General features: G+C 42.3%; 1 protein-coding gene across 3 annotated transcripts in view; it reads right to left on the reverse strand.

Annotated features, from left to right (window-relative positions):
- Positions 1-9,065: 9,065 nt before the first annotated feature.
- rnf130 (ring finger protein 130) overlaps positions 9,066-21,909 on the reverse strand; it is a 183,483-nt gene continuing 170,639 nt past the window's right edge. For 2 of the 3 annotated variants that reach the window (XM_059990703.1, XM_059990702.1), the window contains exon 9: positions 19,805-19,973. Coding sequence is in view for 1 of the 3 variants with exons in the window: in XM_059990701.1 (XP_059846684.1) it covers positions 9,493-9,629 (137 nt within the window). In the remaining 2 variants the exon portion in view is untranslated. Of the gene's footprint in view, positions 9,630-19,804; positions 19,974-21,909 lie in introns of those variants that run through there. The other variant, XM_059990701.1, reaches the window with a different exon arrangement.

Consider the following 21,909-nt stretch of genomic DNA (forward strand, 5'->3'; position numbering starts at 1 on the left):
TCCACACATAGCTGACCACTCTGATTCTCTAAGGGGCCAATTTTACCCCTCACTATCCTCTTGCTTTTAATATAACTGTAGAAACCTTTCAGATTTACTTTCACCTTATTTGCCAAACCAACCTCGTATCTTCTTTTAGCTTTTCTAATCTCTTTCTTAAGATTCCTTTTACATCCTTTATATTCCTCGAGCAATTCCTTTACTCCATGCTGCCTATATCTATTGTAGACATCCCTCTTTTTCTGAACCAAATTTCTAATATCCCTTGAAAACCATGGTGCTCTCAAACCTTTAACCTTTCCTTTCACCCTAACAGGAACATAAAGATTCTGTACCCTCATAATTTCACCCTTAAATGACCTCCATTTCTCTATTACATCCTTCCCATAAAACAACTTGACCCAATCCACTCTCTCTAAATCCCTTCGCATCCCCTCAAAGTTAGCCTTTCTCCAATCAAAAATCTCAACTCTAGGTCCAGTCCTGTCCTTCTCCATAATTATATTGAAGCTAACGCTATTGTGATCACTGGACCCGAAGTGCTCCCCAACACATATATTTGTCAGCTGACCTATCGCATTCCCTAACAGGAGATCCAACACTGCCCCATCTCTAGTTGGTACTTCTATGTATTGTTGCAAAAAACTATCCTGCACACATTTCACAAACTCTAAACCATCCAGCCCTTTTACAGAATGAGCTTCCCAGTCTACGTGTGGAAAATTAAAATCTCCCACAATCACCACCTAATCTAGTCAATCATTCTGGTTAACCCCTCCTCTTATTACTTCACTTACTGTTTATAATACTGTTTACATTGTAAATGTACACTGGTGTTTATGTATTTTTGTACATTTTATTCTATATCTGGTTCTTTAATGTTCTCAAAGCTGGGGGTGGTAATGGGGCAAGTTCCCACTACCTATTAATTGTGCCCAGTGGTGTGCACCTCAAATACCCTCTGACAACTAAGTCCAGTGCCTGGTTTTCACGTGTGGCTTAGCTACAAAGATCGGCAGAACTGTTTCTACTGATGCCTTAAAACCAGTCACTTCAGGCAGAAGGGCTCATCAGCCACGGCTGGCAGCTCTGATCTCAAACCCATTACCTTGTGGCTATATGCGCTCATGGGGAGGGCTTTGGGAGTAAACCCTGGGGGTAAAATCCGGAGCTGCAGTCCTACACTGAGTTCAATGCTGACTGGCAACTCCTTTGACGTCACTCGTGCCAAACTGTATCGGTCTCTGCAGTTCTTTTAGGTTCATCAACTGTATGGAGAGGGGGAGCTGGCTGTCCATTTTGTACTGCCCTAGCTTGCTGGGATGCAACATCCATGGTGGACCCCAGAAAATGGAGGGCCTTATTATATCCGTACTTCAACCTCTAACTTTTTAAATGAATAATCCTTTATAATTTCTCTTTGGAGTGAAGGAGGATGAGAGGTGACCTGATAGAGGTGTATAAGATGATGAGAGGCATTGATCGTGTGGATAGTTGGAGGCTTTTTCCCAGGGCTGAAATGGTTGCCACAAGAGGACACAGGTTTAAGGTGCTGGGGAATAGGTACAGAGGAGAGGTCAGGGTGAGTTTTTTACTCAGAGAGTGGTGAGTGTGTGGAATGGGCTGCCGGCAACGATGGTGGAGGCGGATACGATAGGGTCTTTTAAGAGACTTTAGATAGGTATGTGGAGCTCAGAAAAATAGAGGGCAATGGGTAAGACTAGTAATTTCTAAGTTTGGGACATGTTCGACACAACTTTGTGGGCCGAAGGGCCTGTATTGTGCTGTAGGTTTTCTATGTTTCTAATTGTTGAACGTTGTATTTTGTTGCATGTCACCCTGACCAGCACACCACAGCAAATTCCTAATACATGGAAATGTATATGGTAAATAAAGTTGATCCTTGATTATTCAAAGCAGTTCTGCTAGTTGCAATGTGCTACCATTATAAATATAATTCTGTAAAGTTACCTGACTACCTGCAAATGTTGAAGTTGTGATTATAGCAATTGAGACTGTAGTTCATAATTTATTATCTTTGTGTTGAAGAAAATCTCAACTTTTGCATCTACAGAATTTTATTTTATTATCTGTTAATATTTGATGTGCTGTATGTGATACATGTACTATGTTTTACACCTTAGTCCATTTAGTTGTGTACATGTTGAATACAATAAACTCAAATGTGAATGAGTACAATTCTCCTGGAGGTTCGCTGTGTGAATAAAGGCTTTTATATTTCCCAGTTACAGCTTCCACATGACTCAGTCAGTCACAACATTACTAAACAAAACAAATGATGGATACACATCACATGAGGAGATACTGGCTGGGATCAAAAAGCTTGCTCAAGTTGAGGGCAGGTCTAAAGAGTTTCACTGGGATCATCCTTGCATGAGATCATTGAGTGCATTTGATCTATATTCTTTGGAGTTTAGTGGTGACCAAGATGTCTATCTAACATAATTCCTTTTGCCAGTGTTTGGCTCTTACCCCTCCAAAATTTTTCATGAACCTGTCCAAATATTTTTTAACCATTGTAATGTAGCCACCTCTGGCAGCTCATTCCATATACCCTCCACCTTCTGTGTGAACTTACCCATCAGGTCTCCTCTCAGCTTAAACTTATCCCCTGTAGTTTTAGAATCCCCTACTCTGTGGGAAAAGACAATGACTGCCCACCTTATCTGTGCCACTCATGATTTTGTAAAGCTCTATGGTCACCATTCATTCTCCTTCAGCCGTCCAATCTCTCCTTATAACTCAAACCTTCCAGTCTCAGTAATGTTCCAGTGAATCTTTTCTGCACCCTCTCCAGTTTAATCATATTGATGCAATTTAGCTCTGTTGCCACAGTAAAAGATCAGCTTTATTCATCACATGTACATCAAAACATACAGTGAAATGTGTCATTTGTGTCAATGACCAAGATTGTCCAAGGATGTGCGGGGGGCAGCCTGCAAGTCTTGCCATGCTTCTGGCCCACAACTTACTAACCAAAACGCAGACATCTTTGGACTGTGGGAGAAAATTGGAGAACACGAAGGAAATCCACACGGTCACTGGGAGAACATACAGATCCCTTACAGACAGTAGCAGGAATTGAATTGATTGCTGGCGCTGTAAAGCATTATGCTAGCTACTATGTTACTGTGCTATTGAAAGATAAATTAAGATTTGTGGAGCTTAGAGATCAAAAGCATTGAACTTCTGTGGAAGTCAGTGAGTGAGAGGATGATCGACAGGTAGCCGGAATCTGAAGAAGTGTGTTCAGAGATGCTCTTCTGCACATCATGTATAGAAAGTACGTAATTAGTGTGGTCATTGAGAGTAAGTACATGATAATAAATGTAGTTGTATAACTTGTTCATACTTTAATCCTTTTAAGAGTAATAGAATACAATGTTTATATTGTCTCCTTCTCTGCACTTTCTCTGTGGCTGTTAAACTACTTTCTGTTACTGTTTTCCCTTGTTCCCTTGCTGTGTCATCATCTGATCTGTACGAACAGTTTTCAGATCTGTACGATCTGTATTAACAGGAATCTGATAATAATAAACTGATATACTAATTTAAGAATTAGTATACCAATTTGTTGCTGAGGATGGACAATTGAAATATGTTCTAGATTCCAGATTGTTTAATGTCATTACCAGTACACTTTTGTAAAGGAGAACAAAATAACTGTTACTGCAGATCTGATGCAGAGCATCTGTTTGTAAGGTGACTCTGGCAGGAAATGATAATGTAGTGAAGATTCTGCAGATGCTGGAAATCCAGAGCAACACACATACAATACTGGAGGGGCTCATTAGGTCAGCAGTTTCTATGGAGGACAATAAAGAGTTGACATTTTGGGCCAAGAATTGAGCCATCATGTTTGATGATGCATTTCAGCCCAAAACATTGATTGTTTATTTCCCTCCATAGATGCTGCTTGACCTACTGAGTTCCTCCAGCATTTTGAGTGTGTTATTTTTCATTTTTCCTTAACCTGATGAAAATCATCATCAAAGATCGATAGTCACAGATGCATTGCGTAAACAACCCCTTCACTGACCATAAACTGCCCGTTTACAGAAATTGTACATTAACCATGGACATTCTCTCTCCCCCCCCCCTCCCATTGAGTGGATGATACAAAAGCCTGAAAACACGTAACACCAGGCTCAAGGTCAGCTTCTGCCCCACTGTTATTAGACTATTGAATGGTTCACTAGTACAATGATATGGACTCTTGATCTCACAGTCTAACTTGTTCTGACCTTACAGCTCATTGTCTACCTGCATTGTGCTTTTTCTGTACCTAACACTTTATTCTGCATTCTGTTACAAAGGTGCCAGAAAAGGGCCAGTAACATTAGACTGTAGGGCCATAAGACACAGGATCAAAATTAGGTCTTTTGATCCATTGAGTCTGCTCGGCCATTTCTTCAGGGCTGTTCCATTTTCCCTCTCAGCCCCAATCTCCAGCCTTCTCCCTGTATCCCTTCATGCCTTGACTAATCAAGAATCTATCAACTTCTGCCTTACGTATGCCCAATGAATATACCCAGTATACTCAATAAATATACCCACAGCTGTATGTGGCAATGAACTCCACAGATTTACCACTCTCTAGCCAAAGAAATTCCTCCTAATCTCCGTTCTAAAACGACATCCCTCTATTATGAGGCTGCATCCTATGATATTAGACTCCTCCACTTTAGGAAACATCCTCTCCACATCCACTCTATTGAGGTCTTTCAACATTCGATCAGTTTCGATAAGGTCACCCTTCATTCTACTGAATTCCAGTGGGTACTACAGCCAGAGCCATCAAACACTCTTCATATGACAAACCATTCAATTCTGGAACCATTTGCATGAGCCTCCTTTGAATCCTCTCCAGTGACAGCTCATCCTTCTTTAAGGGGCACAAAACTGCTCGCAATACTCTGTTACGAATGTGCCACAACTCTGAGGGGCCGAAGGGTACAAAGTAGCCCCCTCCTTTTTGAGAATCGCAAGATTGCTATTAATTTGGGTCTGGGACCCAGGAAATGAGAAAGAGACACGCAGAATCCTCAAGGTTTGGAATGTGTCCTGGGCCTCCGAAAGACAAAGCCATGGATAACGGCCATTGTCTCTTGGAGACGGAATTGTGTATTGAATACTGTACTATTCATTGAAGCCCTCAGGGAATGAACAGAGGGGGCTGGTTGAGGGATTGCATCATCCCAACCTGATTGACATCTGAGACCCCATGAGTAAGGATAAAAGAGGGTCTGGGGAACAACCCCTTTAGACGCACCAGGAGAAACGCTAGAAATCCCATGACAGCGTTTAATAGCGACAGCCGGTGGTGACTCGTGTGTGTGTGTGTGTGTCCATCCTTGCCCGGATGACGAGTTTTCCACGGAACGGCTTAGCTAAAGGACCGATTACAAAAACGGAACTCTCGAAGGATCGACATCATAAAAAGGAAAAGCTGGTAAGTTTTAAAAATCTGTCTCTTGACTCCAACCAAAGGCTGCAGCCCGAATGAACTAAGTGACTTTGATATTTCCATCGGACAATACATTATCCCCCAGACAACGATAGAGCTTATTTCTTATTGATTATTATTATACCGGCACTTTTAGATTTAGTATTGACAACGTATATTATCTGTATGTTTGCCTTGATATTATTTTTGTGTATTTTTACCAATAAATACTGTTAAAAATAGTACCATCAGACTTCAACGGACCTCTCTATCTTTGCCAGTAAGTGACCCAGTTACGGGGTACATAACAACTCCAAGTGAGTCCTCACCAGTACTTTATAAAGCCTCAGCATTACATCCTTGCTTTTATATTCTAGTCCTCTTGAAATGAATGCAAATATTGCATTTGCCTTCCTCACCGCAGAATCAACCTGCAAATTAACCTTTAGGAAATCCTGCACAAGGGCTACCAAGTCCCCTTTGCAACTCAGATTTTTGTATTTGCTCTCCATTTATAGTCTACCCTTGTACTTCTTTACCAAAATGCATGACCGTACACTTCCTGACACTGTATTCCATCTGCCACTTCTTTGCTCATTCTCCTAACCTAAGTCCTTCTGTAGCCTCACTAGTTCTTCAAAACTACCTGTCCCTCCAGCTATCTTTGTTTTATCTGCAAACTTTGTTACAGAGCTATCAATTCCATCATCCATGCTATTGACATATAACATAAAAAGAAGTGGTCCCAGCACAGACCCCTGTGGAACATCACTGGTTACTGGTAGCCAAACAGAAACAGCTCCTTTTATTCCCACTCTTTGCTTCCTGCCATTCAACTAATGCTTTATCCATTCTAGTACCTTTCCTATGGCTCCAAAGGTAGTGGGGACGAGCTCCCACTGCTAAACAAATGCTCTTCATGGCGTGCATCTCAAACAGCCATGTCCAGCTCCTGGCATAGTTCTTCTGCCCGGCAGAGCTATTCTCACAGACAGGAGAAGGGGCAAAGGCGGACCACTGGCGCCTTAAAACCAGTTGCTCCGGGCAGATGAGGCTCATTAACCACAGATGGTAGCTCATCTAGGAGAGGGAAAACTCCGATTTCAAACCTCCACTGCCTTGCAACTATACCCACTCACGGGAAAGGCTTTGGGGGTAAACCCCAAGGAAAAATCCGGAGTCGGAGTCCCGAAGGCGGCTGACTGCTGTACCCGGCACCGGCATGGCAACTCCTGCGATGCTGCTGGCACCAAACTGTACCGACTCTCGTCGTTCCTCTGGACCAGTCATCAGCATGGGGGGGGGGGTCCCACTGCATGGGCAACAGACGGATCTCCATATCAACTCTGCCCTGGCTTGGGCCCCGGAGAAGCCACTCCCAGTGACTACCAGAGGTGCAGTACCCATGGTCGACCATGACCGATGGAGGCTACACACACACACACACACACACACACCTTTCCTATAATACCATGGGCTCTTAACTTGTTAAGCACCTTGTCAAAGGTCTACTGAGAATCCAAGTACACAACACCTACCAATTCTCCTTTGTCTATCTTGCTTGTTATTTCTTCAAATAATTCCAACAGATTTCCCTTGAGGAAACCATGCTGTCTTTGGCCCATTTTATCATATGGCAAGTACCCCAAAACCACATCCTTAACTATTGACTCCAACATCTTCCCAACTATTGAGGTCGGAATAACTGGTCTATAGTATCCTTTCTTCCACCTCTCTCCATTCTTGAAGAATGCAGTGACATTTGCAATTTTCCATTCCTCCAGAACAATGCCAGAATCAATTGATTCTTAAAAGTTCATAATTAATGCCTCCACAATCTCTTCAACCACCTCTTACAGAACCCTAAGATGTACACCATTTGGTCCAGGTGACTTAACTACCTTCAGACCTTTCAGTTTCCCATGAGCCATCTCTCTAGTAATGGTAACTTCGCACACTTCATGCCTTCTGACTGCTGGAATTTCCCCCAAACTGCCAGTGGCTTCCACAGTGAAGAATAATGCAAAATACTTACTATCTCTCCAGCATTGTTTCCCAATGGTCTGATATCCACTCTCAGCTCTCTTTTACATTTTATGTATCTGAAGAAACTTTTGGTATCCTCTTTAATCATCATGAAGGATCTCATCAACTCTGTTCATAGACTGTTTGTCTCACTCCCATTGGGGAGGAGGCTATGTAGCATCTACACCAGGACCACCAGACTCAAAAACAGTAACTCTCCCCAAGAAGTAAGGCTGATCAACATCTGCACCCATTAACCCACATCCCCAACCACCACTACTTTATCATTTCCTACCAGTCACCTTATGTACAGACACTCCTGTGCCTAGTGTCACTTTATGGACATGCAATCTATGTATATAAGCTATATTATGTATTTATATTTATTGTGTTTATTATTATTGGTTGTTTATTGTATTGTGCTTTGGATCCAGAGTAACAATTATTTTGTTCTCCTTTACACTTGTGTACTGGAAATCATGTTAAACAATCTTGAATCTTTTACCTTGTTCTACCTCAATGCACAGTGTGATGATCTTATCTGTAGAAACAATATGCAAGATAGGTTTTTTACTGTATCTCGGTACATTTGACAATAATAAGCCAATTCCAACTCCATGTCTCTTGCTGAAAATGTTAGTTCTGAGGTCTAACGTCAGTACAGCATCAGCTGCAAAATAAAATCCTTCCAACGCAGAGAGAAGTACAACTAGGTAATGAAACTTGTCCTAATTTAACCATCTATCTCCTACTATCATTCTGGTTTGCTAAATCCAAAAGCATGATAAGGACTAAACATAAGAGATTCTGCAGATGCTGGAAATCCAGAGCAACACACACAAAATGCTGGAGGAACTCAGCAGGTTGGGCAGCATCTATGGAGGGAAATAAAAAAGTTTACCATAAGATCATAAGTTTAAGACCAATATGGAATCCAAGAGCAGCGAGGCTAACTTTGTCCTGCTCAGGGTGGAGCAGAATTAGGTCATTAGCCTATTGAGTCTGTTTCGCTATCTCATCATGGCTGATTTATTATCCCTCTCATCCCCATTCTCCTGCCTTCTCTTCATAACGTTTAATGCCCTGACCAATCAAGAACCTCCACTTCAAAAATACCCAATGACTTGTACCTTCTGGGTAAAAAAAAATACCTTCTTATCTCTTTTAGACGGATGTCCCTCTATTCTGTGACTGTGTCCTCTGGTCGTAGACTCTCCCACTATTGGAAACATCCTCTCCACATCCACTCTATCTAGTCCTTTCAATATTCAATAGGTTTCAATGAGATCCCACCTCATTCTTCTAAACTCCTTTGAGTACTGGTCCAGAGCCATCAAACACTCCTCATATATTAACCCCTTACGTTTCTGGAATCATTCTTGTGAACATCCTTGAGACCCTATCCAATGCCAGCATATATATTCATAGTCGTAATGAATGCTCTTGGCCTGAAACATTGATTACTTATTCGTCTCCATAGCTACTGCCTGACCTGCTGAATTCCTCCAGTATTTTGCGTGTGTTGCTCTGGATTTCCAGCATCTGCAGATCTCATGTTTACTTCTTAGGTAAATATATATTTGGAGAAAAGGTCAGACAGTCACTTGGTGTCGATAGGAGGAGTCTGAGAGCATGAAGGTGCATTTTGCTCTGGTGTTCATGTTGACGGCTGAGCTCTGTAGTCCTAATGTCTCCTGTTCACAACAAAAAATAAACAGAAGCTGGTCAGGAAACTAGGTGGATCTCTCGACCGGAATTTTCTTCTTGTCAGCTGATTAAAGACAATGATGCTTGTAACAGTAATCTTTGCAGGATGGGGTCAATTTAATCCTTCCAACCCTGCGTATTAATTTTGTTTGGTGACATCACGAGGAAGAGTAACAAGAAGAAAGTTGATGCAAGGACAGGCAGTGTATGGTACCTCTGCGCTTTGCTATATTAGATCACAACCCACAAGACAAGATAAAGGTTTGCAGCTTTAGATTTTGTGCGCAGTACATTTAAGACCAGTGTGGAATCCAAGCAGTGAGGCTAGTTTTGCCCTGTTCGGGCTGGTCACGGGAAGGCTGGATTTCTGTCAGCTTGATCTCGTATGTGGTCTGTTGAGGACTTACATCAGAGGTCTCAGTCCAGCCATCTGGAAAAGACAGAGAAAAACGTGGTGGGTTGGGGTTTGTTTTCGTACTTCAGACAAAGAGCAAGAGTGTAAAACAAAGGACCTAAAAGCTTTCAGAAGAATAAGTAATAAGTACTTTATTGATCCTGAGTGGGAAATTCTTTCGTTACAGCAGCAACATTTAAAAACACACTTAGCAGTGTGCAAAATTAACTAATGATAATGCACACAATAATAATGTATCGGAGTGTAATAATAATATACAAAATAATAAAACAGAGACTATTGTACTATGATGTGTGCCTGCCTGTTGCACAGAGATGAACTGTTGTGTATGCTTATTGCATTTGTTAGGAACAATTTTCTGTAACGATCCTTGTGACAGTGGAGTTGAATGAGTCTGTTTGAAGGGGCGCTCCGCTGCTTATTCAGTCGGTCATGGAGAGGATATGCCTGTTTGTCCATATGGATAACATGTTTAGTGACCTCCTCTCCACTATCTCAAAAGACTGTGTTGTGGCCAAGGACGTATCCAGCCTTTTTGATGAGTCTATTTAGTCTTTTTGCATCACCAGCACCGATGCTGCTCCCCAACATAAAGTCGCAAAGAAGACTGCACTCACTACAACAGACTGGACTAAGATTTCCAACATCCTGCTGCGCACATTGAAGGATCTCAGCTTCCTTAGAAAATAGAGTCTGCTCATCCCCTTCTTGTAAACAGCCTTGGTGTTGGTTTTTCAGTCAAGTCTGTTGTCAGGTGAACACTCAAGTATTTGTACTCTTCCACTGCCTCAACTTCTCCCAGAATGTATGCAGGACTCGTCACAGTCCTCTTCCTCCTAAAATCAATCACCATCTCCCTATTTTTTTTTGCTATTTTGATTAATTTTTGTACCAGAAAAAAGCTAATTATTAAGGACTAATGAAGGGTCTCGGCCTGAAGCGCTAGCTGATTAATCATTTCCATAGATGCTGCCTGACCTGCTGAGTTCCTCCAGCATTTTGTGTGTGTTGCTCTGGAATTCCGGCATCTGCAGAATCTCTTGTGGTTACTACTTTAGCCAAGTTTTCTGTAGCCAAAGGGTGATGAATCTGTGGAATTCATTCCCATGGACGACTGTGGAGGCCAGGTCATTGGGTATGCTTAAAATGAAGGTTGATAGGTTCCTGATTAGTCAGGGTTTAAAGGTTTCAGGAGAAGGCAGGGGGATGGAGTTGAGATGGAAACAAATCCGCCATGATGGAATGGTGGCCTAATTCAGCTCCTATGCCTGATGTTCTTATGGTCTATACTAATACATACTTGAATACATGTGAGGGGTTAGATTTACAACACGTTATGTCTGTACTGCTCAGAGGTAATTAAGGAAAGTTGATAGAAACCGTTTAATTTATTGTCACGATGTAAGTAAATTTCTTGGTGGCATGAAATTCACAGAGTAAACAATGTACACAGTGATAATAAATATAACAATAAATACAGTGATGAGCACAAACTATGTATATATAACTTACAGTAATTTTTATGTCTTGTCAAAGTAAATTTATTATCAAAGTACGTATATGTACCTACCCAAATTTCTCTTAAACGTTGAAATCGAACCTGCATCCACCACTTGTGCTGGTAGCTTGTTCCACACTCTCACCACCCTCTGAGTGAAGAAGCTTCAACTCAGGTTCCTCTTAAACATTTCGCCTTTCACCCTTAACCCATGACCTCTAGTTGTAGTCCCACCCAACCTCAGTGGAAAATGCCTGTTTGCTTTTACCTTATCTATATCCCTCATAATTTTGTATACCTCTATCAAAACTCCTCTTTGGCTTTAATTGAAAACTGTATTTTTTCTAGTGTGATTAGAACCCTTTCAAGGTCACTTTGCTTCATTTAGACACTTCCTGACACAGAATCAGCCTTGTACAACTGCTGAACCAGCTACACCTGGGATAAAAACATGAATCTCTCCACCATACTTATCCTTCTGGAGAATCGCTGGCAACTGAGTTGCCCTGGGAGCAGTCACAGTCAGTTATTCCCAATGCAGTCAAGCTCTGGAAATACAATGGATTCCAGTTAATTGGGACACATTGGGATCAGTATATTTGGCTCAATTAAGCAGCTGCTCCAATTTGCTGAAGTTTCATGGAAATAGCTAAAAAATATAAAAAAAGACGAACTACTATTTAATTGACTACCAAAAGATGTATTTAAATAAAACACAGAACAAATTGGAACACTATCAATACTACTACAGTACTATAAAACTGTGCCACAATTTTCAAGGTGGCAACCATCATTCCAGTACCAAAGAAGGCAACAGAGACCTGCCTAAATGACTATCGTCTGGTGGCATTAACATCAACTATTATGAAATGCTTTGAGCAACTGGTCATGGAGCATATTAAAGCCTTTCTCCTGGCTACACTGGATCCTTTCCAGTTCACTTACCACATCAAAATGATGCAATTGCCTCTGCTCTCCACTCTGTCCTGTCCCACCTGGAAAATGGGGTCTCATATGTTAAGACTGCTGTTTATAGACTTCAGTTCAGCACTTAACACTATCATACCCCAGAAACTGGGGGGAAACTATCCTCAGTGGGTCTGAACATCTGCAATTGGATACTGGATTTCTTAACAGTAAGGCCACAGTCAGTTCATGTGGGCAGTAATGTCTCTTGTCCCATTACGCTGAGCACTGGCGTTCCCCGAGGCTGTGTGCTCAGCCCGCTGCTGTTCACACAGCTGATGCATGATTGTGTCGCAGGATCCAGCTCAAACCAGGTCATCAAGTTTGCAGATGACACAACAGTCAAGAACGATGAGACAGAGTATAGAGAGGGAGTGGAGCGGCTGGTGGATTGGTGTGAGAAGAACAACCCAAGCCTGAACATGGCGAAGACAAAGGAAATCATTGTGGACTTCAGAAAGGTGCAAGCAAACCACCCCCCTTTGCGAATACATGGCTCCTCTGTAGAGAGAGTTAAGTGCGCCAGGTTCCTGGGAGTTCACATCATGATGGCTTCACCTGGTCCCTTAATATCACCTCCCTGAACAAGACACAGCACTGCCTCCATTTCCTTAGAAGACTGAGGCAAAAAAAGCTCCCCTGCCCCCATCTTCACATCATTTTACAGGAACACCATTGAGAGCATCCTGACAAGTTGCATCTCCATCTGGTATGGGAGCAGTCAAGCATCAGACTAAAGTCCCTACAAAGGACTGTGAGAACAGCGGAGAAGATCATAGGGTCTCCCTACCACCCACTGGGGACATTTGTCAGCAGCGCTGCATATACAGGGTCCTTAGTATTATTAAGAATCCCACCCATCCATCCAGCATCCTCTTTGACTTTCTACCATCAGGCGGGAGACTATGATGATAAAAACAAGAATGTTCAGGATTAGAAAGTTTCTTCCCCCAGGCCATTAGGCTTCTGAACACTTGGCCACATCATATTCAAAGTGTCACTGGTTAATTTGTTCCGTATCTTTTTTTTAAAACAAAATATACTTTATTCAAAAATAAATTTAGGTACAATAAACCATTCAATAACTCTCAGTCCTTTACAAATGTTTCCATTACAGTCTTTACATTCCCACACTTTTGCTACCGAGGTTGCACTCTGTTATTCTGTATTTACATACAGTGGTTTCGGGGTATACACCCCGCCACCCACCCCTCAACTCCCAAGGGAGAAGGACCCTAGACTGTGGTCCTTCCCCACCGGGCCTTTGCGGTGGCTGCACCAAGTTTGAGTGTGTCCCTCAGCATGTACTCTTGCAGGCAAGAATGTGCCAGTCGGCAGCATTCCCCCATGGACATCTCCGCGTGCTGGTAGACCATCAAGTTTCGGGCCGACCAAAGAGTGTCCTTGACCGAGTTGATGATCTGCCAGCAGCACCGGATGTTGGTCTCGGTGTGCATCCCTGGGAACAGCCTGTAGATCAGAGAGTCCTCTGTTACGCAGCTGCTGGGGATGAACCTTGACACAGCCCCTTCCATCCTCCTCCACACCTTCTCCGCGAACCGTTCCGTATCTTACAATATTTAATATTAATGAACTTCAGTTTGTTATTTATGTGTGATTCATCTGTAGATTTTATCCTTACCTTCATAAGTTACCACTTATTATGTATGGTATGTGTATACTGTGCTTTACAATCTGGCTCAAAGAAACACCTTATTTCTATATGCATTATACACTTATATATATTATATGCATGCATATAGTTAAATAACAATAAGTTTGACTTGATTAGTTCCTAATGGTTATCAATGAAGGAACTCATCCAGTGTATACTGCCATGTTCTTTCGACTGACTGTAAATGAACAAAATCAGCAGAACCACCTAGTGCAGATGGTGGTCTGCCTTCATACAATGCTTCCGATGAATGCATCCTCCAAATCTTCATTTTCATTGTAACATTCAAGACGATTGTTGATATACCTTCAAATTCTTCATAGTTCCTAACTTTATGAAGTACTGAAATTGTTTCATTTTCACTCCCGCCCATTTCAGGATCTCCAACCCTGAACGTTTGAAACCGCAGTTAGCAAAACAATTCTGAATTATTTTACTGCTTATTTGTCACCAACTATCAGTGACAAAAGTTACTGCTGTTTGAACAGAAGTATATGCAACTAATGCTATTTTAAAACTGTTCACTGTAAGTGCAATGCAGTGTCTATCAGCCACACGTGCATGTGACTGACGCTAGTTAGAAACTGTTTGATTAGTACCTGCCCCAATTGAGCGCCATAGTGTCCCAAATATATGAAGGGAATCCTGGCTATTTTCTTGACTAGTTTTTGCTCCTTAACAGTTGTTCCATGTAAGTGCTGCCCCGATAAACCAATGGCCTAATTAACCGCAATCTACTCTATGCAGAACTGAGACTCGAGTAACCCAATTTGTTTCATTAGCATCTGAGTTTGTTTTATTTCCTCTGACCTGCCACATGAACTTTGCTCACAGCCTCCCTTCAAATTCAAGGCACCAACTCTCTGATCTCAGGATGCTCCCAATCCTCTTTCTTCACTTTCCAATTGGTTTAGTTGTTGCATGGCCAAACCGTTTCTACTCGATGGGCTAAATGGCCTAATTCTGCTCCTATATCTTATGTTCTTACTGACAGGAGAAGTGGCAAAGGTGTGTTACTGGTGCCACTTTGGGCATATGGGGCTCATCAGCTGTGGTTGGCAGCTAATCTAGGAGAAGGAAAACTCTGATCTCAAACCTTATACCCACTCATGGGGAAGGCTTCGGGAGTAAACCCTGGGAATAATTCCAGAGCTGGAATCCCTAAGGCAACACTGATTGGCAACTCTTGCAACACTGCTGTTGCCAAACTGTATTGGTCTCGGCTGTTCCTTTGGATTCAGTTGCGTGGAGAAGGGGAGCCTGCGACATGGGCAACAGCTTGCTCTCCATGTTGTACTGCCCTGGCTTGTGTATCACATAGACAGCTGGGACACAACATCCATGGTCAACCCCGAGTAATGGAGGGCCTTCAATGGTAATATACATACAATACAGACAACAAAACAAGCCCCTCCCTTCCACTCACCCACCCATACATATGGACAGTTCTCTTACCCCAGCATTCCAGTCTCCTGTCTCCAGACTTTGGCCAAGGACCTTCAACTTCTAGACTTCCAATTGATCTATAGGCTTCAATCTCTGGTATCAACCCCCAGACTAGCTGATGGTGGGAGCCCGAAGTGCAAGCTTGAATTCTGGGCTCACAGACAGATTGCCCCTCATGTGTTCTGCTCATAGATACATTTGATAATCTTCATGAGAATCAGAATCAGGCTTAATATCACTGATATATGTTGTGAAATTTGTTAACTTTGTGGCAGCAGTACAATGCAATATATATATGATAGTTGAATTAAAATAAATAGTCCAAAGACAGAAATAAAAAAAAAAGTGAGGTAGTGTTCATGGGTTCAATGTCCATATCATCCACATCGCAGGCCTTTGAGTGCCAAGACTCTGGACGTCCTTCATCACCTTGCCATGTCATTAGTCTTCAAATTCTAATCCGGCCTGACCTCGAACCCTCCACATCCCAGTCCTCACACTCTTACCTAACCTTTAACTCCCCCATATCCCTGTTTCCAAGACCGAATGTTTAAACACAGTGAGATTGAACACAGATATCTCACTGTTGGTTTAAACTCAGTGGGGTTGAACAAGTATGCGCATGATGAGCTGGGTAGTTTTGACTACCTGTGGTCAGGCCTTCTGGTTCCAAGGTTGTCAAGCCGAGGAGTGGTAGTGGGGATAAGCTCCCACTACTTATAAGTGCTCCTCACGGCATGCCCCTCAAATAGCCTCTGACAACCAAGTCCAACCCCTGGCCTTCTCATGTGGCTTAGCCTCTAAACCCAGTGAAATTGTTTTTACTGACAGCAGAAGGGGTGAAGGCAGGTCCTGGTGCCTTAAAACCAGTGCTTCGGGTAGATGGAGCTCGTCAGCCTGGGAAGGCAGTCCATCCAAGAGAGGGAAAACTCTGATTTTAAACCTCCGTTGCCTTATGCTTATGGGAGAGGCTTCCGGAGTAAACCCTGAGGACAAATCCAGAGCTGGAGTCCCTAAGGCAGTCTGACGTTGCCTTCAACCTCGCTCTGGCAACTCCTGCAACGTCACTGGTGCCAAGCTGTATTGACCTTGCCCTTCCCTTGGACAACATTGGTGGTGTGGAGAGGGGAAGCTTGCTGCTTGGGCAACTGCCGGTCTCCATACAGCCTTGCCCAGGCCTGCGCCCTGGTTCCAGGCGCAGATCCATGGTCTTGCGAGACTAACAGATGCCATCACAGGTCAGGCCTTTCAGTTCGCTGTAGTTTCCATACCATGCAGTGATGCTCTCTACTGCACATCAGTAGAATGATGTCAATATAGATGTGTAAAGTCCAGCTTTCTTCAGCCTCCTCAGAAAATACAGGAGTTGACTGTGTCAAGATTGTTGTGGCAGCATGCAAGGTTGTGCATGATGTGCAGTCCCAGGAGTTTGAAACTACTTGCAGTTCCCCTGCTGTGCTGCTGATGGAAAGTGGGGTGGGAGTGGTGCGAATTTTCCTGAAGTTGATTATCATCTCCTTTGTCTTGTTGACATCAAGGAAGAGGTTATTTGCTTGGCACCAGGCCTTGAGCTCTTCCACCTCCTTTCTGTAGGTGGTCTCATTGTTGTTGCTGATGAGCCCCAGCACTGTCGTGTCATCAGTGAACTTGATATGATCATTTGGGTGTTTGGCCGTACAGTCATAAGTGAGCAGAGTGTACAGCATTGGGCTCAGCACACAGCTCTGGGGGGCAAATGTGTTGAGGATGATGGGAGAGAGGAGCAGTTGTGCATCCTGACTATCTGAGGTCTGTTGGTTCGGAACTTTCCTGTGTTCTGTGTTTTGTTGAACATTGTGGGCATGCTATGTTGGTCCTGGAATATGCAGCAACACTTCTGGGCTATATCCTTAGGTTATGTTGGTTGTTATCACAAACATCGCACTTCACTGAGTGTTTCAATGTTTAGTTGATAAATAAATCCATCAGCGGTCGGTCTTGTTTAATATTTGACGGCGCATTGTATCTAAGCTTATGTCATAGCACATGGATAAAATCAAGCCCAGGTGGGTTGTTGGTAAGCTGGCTGTGGACACAGAGATCTCACCGATGCCTTACTACCATGGTCAGATACAGATGCAGAAGAATCCCCAGGCTATGATCATTGAAAAGGAAAGTCAGTGGTAAAACTCTCCCATGGCAATATATACAGATGTCTGAAAGGAGTTTGTATGTTCTCTCTGTGACTGCTTGGGTTTCCTCCCACGTCCCAAAGATGTACTGGTTAGAATTAGTGAGTTGGAGATATGCTATGTTGGCGCCAGAAGCATGACGACACTTGCGAGCTGCCCTCAGCATATCCTCTGACTCTTGGTTGTTAGCAAAAAATGTTGCCTTGCACCATGTGCTTCGATATAAATATGACACGTAAAGTTAAATCTCTTATTAATACAACTTAACTGAATTACACAATTAAAGTTAATTTGAATGATACAAATTTACTCCTTGCACTTGCATTTACATTCCTGTTTGTGAACCTTCTGTGGTTCATCTCAAAGTACAAAGTTCAAAGGAAATTTATTATCAAAGTACAGTCTGAACTGACTGGGTTCTACAAGTGAGGAAATAGAGGATCCAATTGCACAAGGAGCTATTCAGGCTAAAGTGTTGAAAATTATTGATTGAGGGGATGAAAGTATTGAACTTCAAGCTATATTTGATAAACAGCATCCTGAGGTATCGACCTTTGCTGTCCAGATGTCCTAGGTTGAGTGAAGAGCTAATGATATGGCATTTGCTGTGGACCTGTTGTGCCAGCAGGCAAATTGTTACTGATGCAAGTCACTTCTCAGGCAGGAGTTGGTAAGTCTAATCACCAGCCTCTCAAAACACTTCATCACAGTAGATAAGTACTACTGGATGATAGTCATTGAGTTAGGAAACCACGTTCTTCTTGGTCATCGGTGCCTCAGATGGTACCACAGACTGCCAAAGTGAAAGATTAGAGATCTCAATGAACACTCCTGCCAGTTGGCCAGTTACTCCATCTGGGCCAGATGAGTTCTGTGGGTTCACCCTCCTGAAGAATGCTGTCATGCTGATCTCAGAGACTGAAATCATTGGATCACTGGAGGACTGTGGGAGTTTGTGAAGTTTCCTCCATGGTTTGATGGTCAAAATGAGCATATAAAGCATTGAGCTCACCTGGGAGTGAAGCCCTGTTGTCACCAATGTCGTCTGGTTTCTCTTTGTAAGATGTAATTACATTCAAGCCCTGCCATAGCTATCCTTCAGTGATTCGTTTGGTCTGGAATTGTCACTTTCATGTGAGATGGCTTTCCAGAGAGTTTACCTGGACCTCTTGTAACTTTCTTGCTTGCCAAATCTGAAAGCCACTGAGCCATCCCTCAGCAGGTTGTGGATCTCAAAGTTCATCTAGAGCTTTTGGCTGGGAAGACTCTGAATGATTTTGTCGGGACAAACTTGACTATGACTGTTTTTATAAAGTGACAACCATTCTGTCTGATTCCCTGATGAATTATTGAACATGGCCTAGTCCACCAACTTGGAGCAATCCTGTATCCATCGTACAGGGGTACATACAATTTACTGAACCAAGTGATAATAAAATATCAGGGATCTGTACAAACACACTGGCTATTAGTGTCACTGTGGGAAATAAAACAGTTCTTCCTGATGAGTTGGAACAATATCTGTATAAATCCTAATTAAAATTTTAAAATGATCAGTCCAGGAATATGCACATATATTTCCTGAATATTAATAAACGGTCAGATTGCGCTCAGTTAGAACCAATGGATGCTTAATCCAATGTGTCATACTTAATCATTTAATATACTCCATTGATTGGCCTCATCTCTCTGACACAGTGGTGTCAAGAAAACAACCTCTCCCTCAATGTTGCAAAAACAAAGGAGCTGGTTGTGGACTACGGGAGGAATGGAGACGGGCTAACCTCTGTTGACATCAATGGATCTGGGGTTGAGAGGGTGAACAGCTTCAAGTTCTTCAGCACCACATCACTGAAGGCCTCACGTGGTTGTACACACCAGCTGTGAGGTGAAAAAGGCACAACAGCACCTCTTTCATTTCAGATGGTTGAGGAGGTTTGGTATGGGCCTCCAAATCCTAAGAACTTTCTACAGGGGCACAATTGAGTGCATCCTCACTGGTTGTACCACTGCCTGGTATGGGAACAGTACCTCCCTTAATTGCAGGACTCTGTAGAGAGTGGTGTGGACAGCCCAGTGCATTTGTAGTTGTAAACTTCCCATGATTCAGGACATTTACAAGGACAGGTGTGTAAAAAGGGCCCATAGAATCATTGGGACCCAAGGCATCCAAACCACAATCTATTCCAGCTGCTACCACCCGAGAAGCTGTACCGCAGCATAAAAGCCAGGACCAACAGGCTCTGGGAGAGCTTCTTCCACCAGCCCATCAGACTGATGAACTGATGCTGATTTGAGTGTACTCTATATTACACTGACTATTCTATTTGTTATAAATTACTATGATTGTACATGGCACATTTAGATGGAGCCATAACATAAAAGATTTTACTCCTCATGTATGTGAAGGATGTAAGAAATAAAGTCAATTCAATTCAGTTCAATTTGGTTTTATTGAAAGATGATTCTATCAAAGCTTTGGCGCAAAATGTGGAAAAATAACATAAAAAAATAGACTTAGGTTCAGAAGAACTTCTAGTAACAGAAAATCAGATCCAGGTGCTCTGTTGGTACAGCAGGACTGAATTCAGCACCATTGAAGCCTGTGAATAGAAGGGAAGTTTTATTAATTTGAGCAATAAAAGTATTTATCCTTATGTTTTGTGGTGCTTTAAAATATATTCAAGTTTGGTTTAGATGAACTGATTATAAAACAGTGAAATTGTACATTCAGTTGTAAGTAAAAAGTATTCACAGTGCTCATAATATTCACAACCATTATTCCTTTCTACTGCATGGTAGTTTTAATAAAGAATCACACACCATTCTACAAGACTTGGTAGTGTCACCTCTGTAAGGGAAGCAAGCCTGGAATTTAGGTTAAAGGGTAACTTGTGTATATTGTGGAGGACTTTAGTAGACAGGAAGAATTCATTTCCACTGGGGCAAAATTTAACTTTAGGTTAACTTAAACACCACCCATTAACCCACCTCTCCACAACCCCAACCACCACTATTTTATCATTTCCTGTCAGAGTCATCTTACGTACAGACACTCCTGTGTCTAGTGTCACTTTATGAACATACAAACAACCTCTCGATATAAGCTATCTTATGTATTTACATTTATTGTGTTGTTATTATTTTTATTATTGTCTCCTTTGTGTTTTTTTGTTGCTTCGGTGTAACAATTATTTTGTTCTCCTTTACACTTGTGCACTAGAAATGACATTAAACAATCTTGAGATGTTTAAAAGGTTAGATAGAGTCAAGCCTTTCAACCATAGTGCCAGTAAACAATTGAACAAAGAGATGATGATATGAGTTTGAAATGTGCTTCACAAATGTTCACTGATGCATGGGTCACCAGCTTTATCGCCACTGGTGCTAGGTTCTTAATCTGACTGGAAAAGTTCTAACACTACCTGAGACTATACTTGTGTTTCTCTCTCTCAACTTGCACTAGTGTCTTTCTGGTGTAAGCTATGTGATTTACTCTATCTTAACTTAAATTGATGCTAACTTATGCTTGTCATGCTTCTAATGTACCACACCTTGGGCTTGTGTGCCCAATGCCAATAAACATTAACTTTAAAATTCAAGACTGGGAAAATTTTGTGAATCAAAGATATTAAAGGTGACCAGTGCAAATGAAGGTGCATGGAGCAAGGTCATATCTCAGCCTTAATTTTACTGAATGATAAAAACAGGCTCAGATGACTGAATATTACTTCCAGTTTTTCTGTTCAACATAATCGAAACTGATACTTATACAACTGAGTCTTGACATTTAACAGCCCAACTTTCAATTCACATAGGGCAAAGCTTGACAGCACCAGTGAACCAGGTTCAATTCTGCCACTGCTTGTAAGGAGATGGTATGTTCTCCCCATAACCATGTGGGTTTCCTGAGGGTGTATCAGTTTTTACCCAGAGTCCAAAGGTTAATTGGTCACATGGGTGTAATTGAGCTGTCTGAGTTTGCTGGCACAGAAGGGCCCGCTCCATGCTGTATCTCTAAAAAAAAATAAGAACATAAGAACTAGGAGCAGAGTTGACCATTTGGCCCATCCAGCTGATCTGGTCATGACTCAGGTCTACCTACCTGCCTTTTTCCCACAACCATCAGTTCAATTTTCCACTGCGGAGCTCTGGATTTCAAAGTTGCACTATTTATTTCACCTCTTTCTGCTCATGCATTACCTTGTGTCATCTGAGAGAGGAAAATCATAGACAACTGAGAAAAGGGAGCTATGGACAACCAAGAGACGGGAGCTGTGGACATCAGAGAGAAGGAAGTTGTGGACAACAGAGAGAAGGAAGTTGTGGACAACAGAAAGAGGGAAGTTGTGTACAACAGAGAGAAGTTGTAGACAACAGAGAGAGGAAGTTGTGGACAACAGAGAAAAAGAAGTTGTGGAGAACAGAGGGAAGGAAGTTGTGGACAACAGCGGGAGGTTGTGGACAACAGAAAGAGGGAAGTTGTGGACCACAGAGGGAAGGAAGTTGTGGCCCACAGAAAGAGGGAAGTTGAGGACA

The sequence above is a fragment of the Hypanus sabinus genome, chromosome 15 (genome assembly GCF_030144855.1).
Source record: "Hypanus sabinus isolate sHypSab1 chromosome 15, sHypSab1.hap1, whole genome shotgun sequence".
In the NCBI taxonomy this organism is placed as follows: Eukaryota; Metazoa; Chordata; class Chondrichthyes; order Myliobatiformes; family Dasyatidae; genus Hypanus; species Hypanus sabinus.